This window comes from Babylonia areolata, chromosome 12, assembly GCF_041734735.1.
Source record: "Babylonia areolata isolate BAREFJ2019XMU chromosome 12, ASM4173473v1, whole genome shotgun sequence".
Lineage (NCBI taxonomy): Eukaryota > Metazoa > Mollusca > Gastropoda > Neogastropoda > Buccinidae > Babylonia > Babylonia areolata.
In genome coordinates, this window is record NC_134887.1 from 42,511,513 (window position 1) to 42,524,012 (window position 12,500).

General features: G+C 44.0%; 1 protein-coding gene across 1 annotated transcript in view; it reads left to right on the forward strand.

The window, feature by feature from the left end:
- LOC143288646 (uncharacterized) overlaps positions 1-6,338 on the forward strand; it is a 14,089-nt gene extending 7,751 nt beyond the window's left edge. The window contains exons 5-6 of the mRNA XM_076597314.1: positions 2,438-2,500; positions 5,515-6,338. Of these exons, the coding sequence (XP_076453429.1) occupies positions 2,438-2,500; positions 5,515-5,616 (165 nt within the window). The 3' untranslated portion in view covers positions 5,617-6,338. The remainder of the gene's footprint in view (positions 1-2,437; positions 2,501-5,514) is intronic.
- Positions 6,339-12,500: the final 6,162 nt, after the last annotated feature.

Genomic DNA, 12,500 nt, shown 5'->3' on the forward strand with positions numbered 1-12,500 from the left:
CCAGTTAGAATGACCAGCGTCACTGTAGTGACTCAATGAAGATGACTGTGTGGACAACACGGTCAAGGTGTGTTGTTGTCCAGTTAGAATGACCAGCGTCACTGTAGTGACTCAATGAAGATGACTGTGTGGACAACATGGTGAAGGTGTGTTGTTGACCAGTTAGAATGACCAGCGTCACTGTAGTGACTCAATGAAGATGACTGTGTGGACAACACGGTAAGGTGTGTTGTTGACCAGTTAGAATGACCAGCGTCACTGTAGTGACTCAATGAAGATGACTGTGTGGACAACACGGTAAGGTGTGTTGTTGACCAGTTAGAATGACCATCGTCACTGTAGTGACTCAATGAAGATGACTGTGTGGACAACACGGTGAAGGTGTGTTGTTGTCCAGTTAGAATGACCAGCGTCACTGTAGTGACTTAATGAAGATGACTGTGTGGACAACACGGTGAAGGTGTGTTGTTGACCAGTTAGAATGACCAGCGTCACTGTAGTGACTTAATGAAGATGACTGTGTGGACAACACGGTGAAGGTGTGTTGTTGTCCAGTTAGAATGACCATCGTCACTGTAGTGACTCAATGAAGATGACTGTGTGGACAACACGGTCAAGGTGTGTTGTTGTCCAGTTAGAATGACCATCGTCACTGTAGTGACTCAATGAAGATGACTGTGTGGACAACACGGTGAAGGTGTGTTGTTGTCCAGTTAGAATGACCAGCGTCACTGTAGTGACTTAATGAAGATGACTGTGTGGACAACACGGTGAAGGTGTGTTGTTGTCCAGTTAGAATGACCAGCGTCACTGTAGTGACTTAATGAAGATGACTGTGTGGACAACACGGTGAAGGTGTGTTGTTGTCCAGTTAGAATGACCAGCGTCACTGTAGTGACTTAATGAAGATGACTGTGTGGACAACACGGTGAAGGTGTGTTGTTGTCCAGTTAGAATGACCAGCGTCACTGTAGTGACTCAATGAAGATGACTGTGTGGACAACACGGTCAAGGTGTGTTGTTGTCCAGTTAGAATGACCATCGTCACTGTACTGCCTTAATGAAGATGACTGTGTGGACAACACGGTCAAGGTGTGTTGTTGTCCAGTTAGAATGACCATCGTCACTGTAGTGACTCAATGAAGATGACTGTGTGGACAACACGGTGAAGGTGTGTTGTTGTCCAGTTAGAATGACCATCGTCACTGTAGTGACTCAATGAAGATGACTGTGTGGACAACACGGTAAGGTGTGTTGTTGACCAGTTAGAATGACCATCGTCACTGTAGTGACTCAATGAAGATGACTGTGTGGACAACACGGTAAGGTGTGTTGTTGACCAGTTAGAATGACCATCGTCACTGTAGTGACTCAATGAAGATGACTGTGTGGACAACACGGTGAAGGTGTGTTGTTGACCAGTTAGAATGACCAGCGTCACTGTAGTGACTTAATGAAGATGACTGTGTTTCCCTCTGTGTTGTCTTTGAGATTTTGTGTGTGTGTTTTTTTTGTTTTTTTTTGCGGGTGTGGTGTTGCGTTTTTGGATCTGTCTGTCTCGTCTCTCTCTCATCTGTCTGTCTCTGTCTGTCTGTCTGTCTGTCTCCATATATATATATATATATATTGTTTTGTTTTGTATTCCTTTTTATCACAACAGATTTCTCTGTGTGAAATTCGGGCTGCTCTCCCCAGGGAGAGCGCGCCGCTACACTACAGCGCCACCCATTTTTTTGTATTTTTTCCTGCGTGCAGTTTTATTTGTTTTTCCTGTCGAAGTGGATTTTTCTACAGAATTTTGCCAGGAACAACCCTTTTGTTGCCGTGGGTTCTTTTACGTGCGCTAAGTGCATGCTGCACACGGGACCTCGGTTTATCGTCTCATCCGAATGACTAGCGTCCAGACCACCACTCAAGGTCTAGTGGAGGGGGAGAAAATATCGGCGGCTGAGCCGTGATTCGAACCAGCGCCCTCAGATTCTCTCGCTTCCTAGGCGGACGCGTTACCTCTAGGCCATCATATATATATATATATATATATATATATATATATATGTATGTATCTCACTCTTCCCCTCTCTCCGTCCCCCCACACACCCTTCTCTCTCGACGATAAACGAGACTACTAATGATTGTGTGTGTGTGTGTGTGTGTGTGTGTGTGTGTGTGTGTGTGTGTGTAACTAATTTAGTAATTATTCACTGAGTACTAATGATGGCGTGTGTGTGTGTGTAACTAATTTAGTAATTATTCACTGAGATTCGAAATTCTGCAAATGATGACAGCACTGAGCAATGTGTGTGTGTGTGTGTGTGTGTGTGTGTGTTTGTTCATGCGTGTGTATGTGTGCGTGCATGCATGCATACTTGTGTGTATGTGTGTGTGTGTGTGTGTGTGTGTTCCGCGCGCACTTGTGTATGTGTTGGTGTGTGATCAGATTTCAGCCTTTTCCAGTGGGTTCTTGCCTCTGTGTCTGCCGGGAGCCTGTCTGCTGAATGTGGTATGTGTGTCATCGTTCTTTCTGCTTCCTCAGTCCTCACTGTATTACACATACCTATATCCTCAACCCTCAGTGTTGTAAGTACATCCTCAACCCTCAGTGTGGTGCGTGCATCCTCAACCCACAATGTGGTGCGTGCATCCTCAATCCTCAGTGTGGTGCGTGCATCCTCAATCCTCAGTGTGGTGCGTGCATCCTCAACCCTCAATGAGGTATGTGCATCATCAACCCTCAATGCGGTTTGTGCATCCTCAATGTGGTGCGTGCATCCTCAACCCTCAATGAGGTGCGTTCATCCTCAACCCACAATGTGGTGCGTGCATCCTCAATCCTCAGTGTGGTGCGTGCATCCTCAACCCTCAATGAGGTATGTGCATCCTCAACCCTCAATGTGGTGCGTGCATCCTCAATCCTCAGTGTGGTGCGTGCATCCTCAACCCTCAATGAGGTATGTGCATCATCAACCCTCAATGCGGTTTGTGCATCCTCAATGTGGTGCGTGCATCCTCAGTGTGGTACGTGCATCCTCAACCCTCAATGCGGTTTGTGCATCCTCAATGTGGTGCGTGCATCCTCTGTGTGGTACATACATCCTCAACCCTCAGTGCGGTATGTGCATCCTCAATGTGGTATGTACATCCTGAATGTGGTATGTACATCCTCAACCCTCAGTGTGGTATGTACATCCTGAATGTGGTATGTACATCCTCAGTCTTCAGTGTGGTAAGTACACCCTCAATCCTCATTATGGTATGTGCATCTGCAATCCTCAGTGTGGTAAGTACATCCTCAGTGTGGTAAGTACATCCTCAGTCATCAGTGTAGTACGTACAACATCAAAACTCAATGTGGTATGTACATCCACAATCTTAAGTGTGGTACACGGTCCTTAATCCTTAGTGTGGTAAGTACACCCTCAATTCTCAATATGGTACGTGCATCCTCAATCCTCAGTATGGTACATACATCCTCAATCCTCAATATGGTATGTTTGTCCTCAATCCTCACTGTGGTACGCACATCCTCAATCCTCAATATGGTACGTTTGTCCTCAATCCTCAGTGTGGTACGCACATCCTCAATGTGGTACATACATCCTCAGTCCTTAATATGGTAATACATCCTCAGTCCTCAATGTGGTGCGTTTGTCCTCAATCCTCAGTGTGGTACGCACATCCCCAATGTGGTACATACATCCTCAGTCCTTAATATGGTACATACATCCTCAATCCTCAATGTGGTCCGTACGTCCTCAGTGTGGTACATACATCCTCAGTCCTTAAAATGGTACATACATCCTCAATCCTCAATGTGGTCCGTACGTCCTCAGTGTGGTACTAAGTCCTTAATCCTCAGTGTGGTACATGCATCCTCAATTCTCAGTGTGGTACACACATCCTCGATGTGGTATGTGCATCCTCAGTGTGGTACGTACGTCCTCAGTGCTCAGTGTAGTACGTATATCCCCAGTGCGGTACGTGGACATACGTTTTCAGTTCTCAACACTCACTGTGGTACCTACGTTCTCAATCCTTGTTGTGGGCAATATGTGTGTTTATGTTGTTTTCTGTGACATTACAGACGTTTTTAATATGAATATTTTAGATTAACTGTTCGTAATTTGGCAGATGCTTTTTGTCTTTTGTTTTGGGGTTGTTGTTGGTTTTTTTTTTGGCATGTGTTATACGAATATTTTGTTATCTGTTCGTAATTGGCAGAAAAGCTTTTTGTATGCTTTGTTGTTGTTGTTGTTGCTGTTATTGTTGTTGTTGTTGTTGCTGTTATTGTTATTGTTGTTGTTGTTGCATGTGAATTTATGCCTTTGCAATACTATTATGTTTCCGAGCATTTTCGTGTGTGTATTTTAGTTCAAGTTGTTTGCAGGACTTATCCTTGTGTGTCTGTGTCTGTGTCTGTGTTAGTGTCTGTGTGTGTCAGTGTGTGTCAGTGTGTTTGTGCGTGTTTGTGTGTGCGTGGTTTTTTGTTTGTTTGTGTGTGTGTGTGTGTGTGTGTGTGAATGTAAAGCGGTTAGAGAGGTTTTAAAGCGCTATTGTAGGCTAAAATGTGCTCCTTCTCCTCGTCCTCCTTCTTCTCACTGCACTTTGAGAGGTTTGAAAGCTCTGTATCAATGTATCATCATCATCATTAAGAGGTTTGAAAGCTCTGTATCAATGTATCATCATCATCATTAAGAGGTTTGAAAGCTCTGTATCAATGTATCATCATCATCATTAAGAGGTTTGAAAGCTCTGTATCAATGTATCATCATCATCATTAAGAGGTTTGAAAGCTCTGTATCAATGTATCATCATCATCATTAAGAGGTTTGAAAGCTCTGTATCAATGTATCATCATCATCATTAAGAGGTTTGAAAGCTCTGTATCAATGTATCATCATCATCATTAAGAGGTTTGAAAGCTCTGTATCAATGTATCATCATCATCATTAAGAGGTTTGAAAGCTCTGTATCAATGTATCATGATGATGATAATAATAATAATAATTATACTTATTATTAATATTATTATTATTATCATCATCATCATCATCACCATTACCACCACTCCTCCACCACCAGCACCATGACCATGATGATGATGATGACTGTTACCATGATGATGATGATGTGCCACCAGCACCATGACCATGATGATGATGACTGTTAACATGATGACGATGACTGTTAACATGATGACGATGACTGTTAACATGATGACGATGACTGTTAACATGATGATGATGATGTGCCACCAGCACCATGACCATGATGATGATGACTGTTAACATGATGACGATGACTATTAACATGATGATGATGATGTGCCACCAGCACCATGACCATGATGACGATGACTGTTAACATGATGATGATGACTGTTAACATGATGACGATGACTGTTAACATGATGATGATGATGACTGTTAACATGATGATGGTGACTGTTAACATGATGACGATGACTGTTAACATGATGACGATGACTGTTAACATGATGACGATGATGTGTGACAGGTGTTTTTCTGGGTGCCCTTTCTGGACATGGGGATGAACAAGAAGCGGCTGAAGTGGATCCTGACCCACATGGACGTGGCCATGGAGACCTCGTCGCCGTGATGCTGGGACAGAGGACACCCACTCGTTTCAGGCAACAACACCACACACACACACACACACACACACACACACACACAGAGAAAAAAAGTGTACTTAATCACCACCAGATGTAAAGAAGAAAACACTACCATGGACGACATTTGTTGGGTTTTTAAATTTTTTTAATAATTATCATAAGCTGTTTTGTGATGATCAGTAGATGCCTACTAAAAAACACCTGATTATGATGATGATGATATCATCATCATCATCATCATCGTTATTATTGTTGTTTTTATTATTATTATTATTGTTGTTGTTGTTGTTGTTGTTGTGATGATGATTGTTGTTGTTGTTGTTTTTCTGATGTACATTTTATGAAGCTAAATATGCTCATCATCAGAAATAACACAACCATTTGAAACGTTTTGATATCTCAGTTGATTTTCGAAGATCATTGACAATGACAGTTTCGACTCTTAGTTTTTATGTATTTACAAACACACATTTTCGCAGTTTTGTAAAAAGATGTGATTGGTTTTATTCTTTGTACTTGCCTGTGTCGTGAGATGCCCCAATCTTCCAACTAAAACACCACAAACACTTTAGTAATGTGTTCTGACTGATGTATCGACGACTGGATAGTTAAAAAAGTAGAGTTCAGTCTGATGAAAAACAACTTCACATCATAATTGTCACTGTTAAAAAATAAACACACACACACACACACACACACACACACACACACACACACACACACAATTGAAATAATTGCAAAGTGTATTAGACTTTCAATGTCAGAATTATACCTTTTTGTTGCTTGTTGCTAGATAATCTGTCAAAATGGTTTATACAAAATATTAACTCAGACCACAATGTGCTGTTTTGATGCAAGAATTCTAATCGCTGTTTCTGGTTGTTGTTTTTATTTGTTTGTTTGTTTGTTTGTTTGTTTTTTAACGTTTTCCTACTGGCTGAAAGTGAGGGAGAAAGAGAGAACATTAAAATTGTGTATGTATTGCTTCCCGCAAAAGTTGATATATATCGTCAATGTGATGTTTTCTTTCCTGTAATCATATATCGTCAATGTGATGTTTTCTTTCCTGTAATCATATATCGTCAATGTGATGTTTTCTTTCCTGTAATCATATATCGTCAATAAGATGTTTTCTTTCCTGGAATCATATATCGTCAATGTGATGTTTTCTTTCCTGTAATCATATATCGTCAATGTGATGTTTTCTTTCCTGGAATCATATATCGTCAATGTGATGTTTTCTTTCCTGGAATCATATATCGTCAATGTGATGTTTTCTTTCCTGTAATCATATATCGTCAATGTGATGTTTTCTTTCCTGTAATCATATATCGTCAATGTGATGTTTTCTTTCCTGTAATCATATATCGTCAATGTGATGTTTTCTTTCCTGTAATCATATATCGTCAATGTGATGTTTTCTTTCCTGTAATCATATATCGTCAATGTGATGTTTTCTTTCCTGGAATCATATATCGTCAATGTGATGTTTTCTTTCCTGTAATCATATATCGTCAATATGATGTTTTCTTTCCTGTAATCATATATCGTCAATATGATGTTTTCTTTCCTGTAATCATATATCGTCAATGTGATGTTTTCTTTCCTGTAATCATATATCGTCAATATGATGTTTTCTTTCCTGTAATCATATATCGTCAATATGATGTTTTCTTTCCTGTAATCATATATCGTCAATGTGATGTTTTCTTTCCTGTAATCACTGTACATTGTGCTCCCATCCTCTGTAGATTCTCCAGTTGTGGATGTCAGGGGGCTCTTTCACAATACTGCAGGTAGTATAGTATCCCCACCATCTGGACGTTCGTTCTGTGCCATCAATTTCCTCTTCAGTTTCCAGTGGCTGTCATGGTTTCTGGCATTTTCCTTGGCTTTCATCAGTCTCCTCCTTTCACATTGCATGCTATGCATTGCGGGGTCCATTCACTATATATATATATATTGGAAAGCATTAACTTTTTTGTGTGGTCTTTTTCTGGACTTGATTATTGGGCATTCTTAGTATGTGTGTGAGTTTTATGTTTTGTCTTGTTTTTTTTCTTCTTTTTTTTTTTTTTTTTTGCCTGTTATTATGTTGTCATATTTAATATTGTGTGTTATGTACAACTATACTTATGGCCAGGTTAGTTTCTTTTTTCTTGTTTTCTTTCTAATCATCTGGCGAAAATTGGACAACATGAGAGGCATATGCTAAGTTTGTGTGCGTGTATACGACTGTAATTGTGTCTGATTTTCTCTTCTACATGTGTTGTCTTTTTCATGTTCTTGTTTCTACCGGATCGATGTTTAGTTTGACAGTCCTTGATGTGGCGCTGTGTGGTCGGCTTGGTTAGAAAAACGAATGATGAATTAAGAAAAAGGAAAGAGGGAGAGAGACCCTTACAGCATAGGAAAACCTGATAACATCAGTTGCAAACAAACAAAAACAAAGCAAAAACAGCCTTTCACAGTGTGTGTACACGTGTGTGTGTGTGTGTGTGTGTGTGTGTGTGTGTGTGTTAGATTGATATGTCACTTACAGTATTTTTTTCTACCCATAAAAATAGATAATTTAAGTAAAATACGATGACCAGAGAACGTTTGATTCATCTACAATGGACAGTTTGGCTGTGGGTTTTTTAATTTTTTTAATTTTTATTTTTTATTACTGATACGGATATTGAAATTTATACCAAGAATTCCAAGTTGGAAAACTAGGTGCATCATACCCCAATCCCCCGAAAACGGAGTATGGTTGCCAACATGGCGGAGTAAAGACGGTCATACACAGTGATGGAAGTTGCAGCCCACGAGCGAAGAAGACGAAGAAGCTGCAATACTTTTTAACTGTCGTTATGGATAATGTCATGAGTGGTATGTTCAAAATCCAACAATCACTTGTTTATCCACATGTGGTGTTGAGCTGAATAACATGTAGCCTATTAATACAAAAAAATGTTGAGTACTGAGTGTGTATGTGTGCGTGCATGTGTATGTGTTTGTGTGTGCGCACGTGCATGCGTGTGCGTGTTTAAGTATGTGCACGTGCACATGTTTGTGTGAGTGTGTAAATGATGAGCCCAAAACACAAGCATGTGCATGCATGCACGCACGCACGCACACACACACACACACATGCACACGCGCGCATACACATAGGCTGTTGTATAGAAATTACATAATCAAAAATTCACTTACAATGCAAGAATGGTTATGTCTAATATCAACTAAAAGTATCTTTTAGCACAAATATACACTACGTGCATTTCTGTGTACGTGTACGTTCGTCTGTGTGTTTGCGCACATACCTGTAGGCTTACTATGCGCACATACCTGTAGGCTTACTATGCACACATACCTGTAGGCTTACTATGCGCACATACCTGTAGGCTTACTATGCACACATACCTGTAGGCTTACTATGCACACATACCTGTAGGCTTACTATGCACACATACCTGCAGGCTTACTATGCACACTGGCACCCATGACTGAAATCATTGTCTACCTGAAAATCACTTCACAAGCTTCACTGAAAAGAATTTATATTTAAAAAAAAACAAAAAAAAAACCGTAGCAAATGTAACCCCAAACAGGAATAACAACAAACATAAGGGAGAAAGCGAAGAATCTGTTTATCAAGAAAAGAAAAAGAAAAAAAAAAAAAAACGAAAGAAAAAAGTTCCAATCTTGTGCAGCCTGAGAAAAAAAGCAGTAGACACACACTGTGTGTAATTCCAAACAAATGTAAGAATAACGATGACAGTGTGACCTGAAATTGACAACCACAATTACAACACGCACACATTGTGATAAAGCGTAGCCAGGAAAAGGAATGAATTAATTGGTTAACTGAATTTTTTGTTTGAGTAAATGATTGATTAACTGGTTGATTAATAGATTAGCAAATCAAACAAGCAAGCAATCAAGCAATAGAATTAAAAGTTAGCAGACAAGAAAACATTATTATTAAAAAACAACAACAAACAAACAAAAAACATAAAAAAAAACCCAGCAACAGTAATTGCACAACGATTAAACAAACAAATGCACAAAGAAACCAAAGCAGACCAGAAAGGTACTTACACTGTGTTTAATCTCCAGATGGGCAGGGATGAATAAATTTCATATCTGATTCCTTTTGAATATATTATAAGTAATAAATGAATAAACAAATGAATAAATAAACATGGAAATAAATATAAAACGAGCACACAAATAGCCATAAATCATTGTACGAAACGAACAGATGAATCAACAAAGCGATACACAGACTAACAAACGAATCAATAATTAGATGAATACATGAAAAAAAAAAGAGATAAATAAATGAACGAATAAACAGATAAGTGAATAGAAAGATAGATAAATAAATAAATAACCCATCCCACACCAACAACCGCCCCTTTCTCTTCATACACCACCCCCTGTCCTCTTCTCCCTTACCCCCTTTCCCTCCAACCCCCCCCCATCCCCCACCTCATACACCACCCTCCAGTCCTCAACCTCCCCCCCCCATCCCCCACCTCATACACCACCCTCCAGTCCTCAACCTCCCCCCCACATCCCCCACCTCATACACCACCCTCCAGTCCTCAACCTCCCCCCCCCATCCCCCACCTCATACACCACCCTCCAGTCCTCAACCTCCCCCCCCCATCCCCCACATACACCACCCTCCAGTCCTCAACCTCCCCCCCCCCCATCCCCCACCTCATACACCACCCTCCAGCCCTCAACCTCCCCCCCCATCCCCCACCTCATACACCACCCTCCAGTCCTCAACCTCCCCCCCCCATCCCCCACCTCATACACCACCCTCCAGTCCTCAACCTCCCCCCCCATCCCCCACCTCATACACCACCCTCCAGTCCTCAACCTCCCCCCCACATCCCCCACATACACCACCCTCCAGTCCTCAACCTCCCCCCCATCCCCCACCTCATACACCACCCTCCAGTCCTCAACCCCCCCCCCCCATCCCCCACCTCATACACCACCCTCCAGTCCTCAACCTCCCCCCCCCATCCCCCACATACACCACCCTCCAGTCCTCAACCTCCCCCCCACATCACCCACATACACCACCCTCCAGTCCTCAACCTCCCCCCCCATCCCCCACCTCATACACCACCCTCCAGTCCTCAACCCCCCCCCCCATCCCCCACCTCATACACCACCCTCCAGTCCTCAACCTCCCCCCCCATCCCCCACCTCATACACCACCCTCCAGTCCTCAACCACCCCCATCCCCCACCTCATACACCACCCTCCAGTCCTCAACCTCCCCCCCCCATCCCCCACCTCATACACCACCCTCCAGTCCTCAACCTCCCCCCCCCATCCCCCACCTCATACACCACCCTCCAGTCCTCAACCTCCCCCCCCCCCATCCCCCACCTCATACACCACCCTCCAGTCCTCAACCTCCCCCCCCCATCCCCCACCTCATACACCACCCTCCAGTCCTCAACCTCCCCCCCCCATCCCCCACCTCATACACCACCCTCCAGTCCTCAACCTCCCCCCCCATCCCCCACATACACCACCCTCCAGTCCTCAACCACCCCCCATCCCCCACCTCATACACCACCCTCCAGTCCTCACCCCCCCCCCATCCCCCACCTCATACACCACCCTCCAGCCCTCAACCTCCCCCCCCCATCCCCCACCTCATACACCACCCTCCAGCCCTCAATCTCTCCCCCCCCCCATCCCCCACCTCATACACCACCCTCCAGTCCTCAACCTCTCCCCCCCATCCCCCACCTCATACACCACCCTCCAGTCCTCAACCTCCCCCCCCCCCCGCCTCATACACCACCCTCCAGTCCTCAACCTCCCCCCCCATCCCCCACCTCATACACCACCCTCCAGTCCTCAACCTCCCCCCCCATCCCCCACCTCATACACCACCCTCCAGTCCTCAACCTCCCCCCCCCCCCCGCCTCATACACCACCCTCCAGTCCTCAACCTCCCCCCCCCCCCCGCCTCATACACCACCCTCCAGTCCTCAACCTCCCCCCCCCCCCCGCCTCATACACCACCCTCCAGCCCTCAATCTCTCCCCCCCCCCCATCCCCCACCTCATACACCACCCTCCAGCCCTCAACCTCTCCCCCCCCCCGCTCCCCGGCCCCCCATCCCTCTGGAATCGAACGACCGTGGCAGTGGCAGACGTGGGTGTCCATTTATAGACTTAGTCATCCGACATAGGGAGGCAGGGCGGCGCCTGCGCAATGGGCAGAGTTTCACGAGCAGTAAACTTGGGTGGCTTAATACCCTAACCTAGCGGGGCCACCCAGAGAGAACGGGGTGGCAGTGTTTTAGTGGAGTGTGGAGGAGGGGTGGAAGTTGGGGTGGGGGTGTGTGAGGTAGGTTTTTTTTTTAATGGCAGTACAATATGGGTATGTTATACGGGTATCGGAGAGTATGCTGAACCATAGACACTAGAATTCCCTGGGATGATCCCACCACACTCCCCCCCCCCCCCAAAACCCTCCCCGACCATCATTCCCCCCCCCTCTCTCTCTCTCTCTCCCCACCCCCCTCCACCCACTCCTCCATTCTCCTTATTCTTCGTTCCGTTGTTTATGTTTCCTGTCTCTGAATCCAAACAGCGTATGTCACTGTGGTGCTTGGTGTGTGTGTGTGTGTGTGTGTGTGTGTGTGTGTGTGTGTTCATCTCAATCTTCCCGTATCTCTTTTCTTCCTATCCTATAATCGGAACAAATGCACACACATGGACTAATACACATGCACGCACACACAGACACAGACACAGACACACACAGACACAAACACACACACACACACACACAATCACACACAGACATTCATCCTTTCACCCATACATATACACAAATT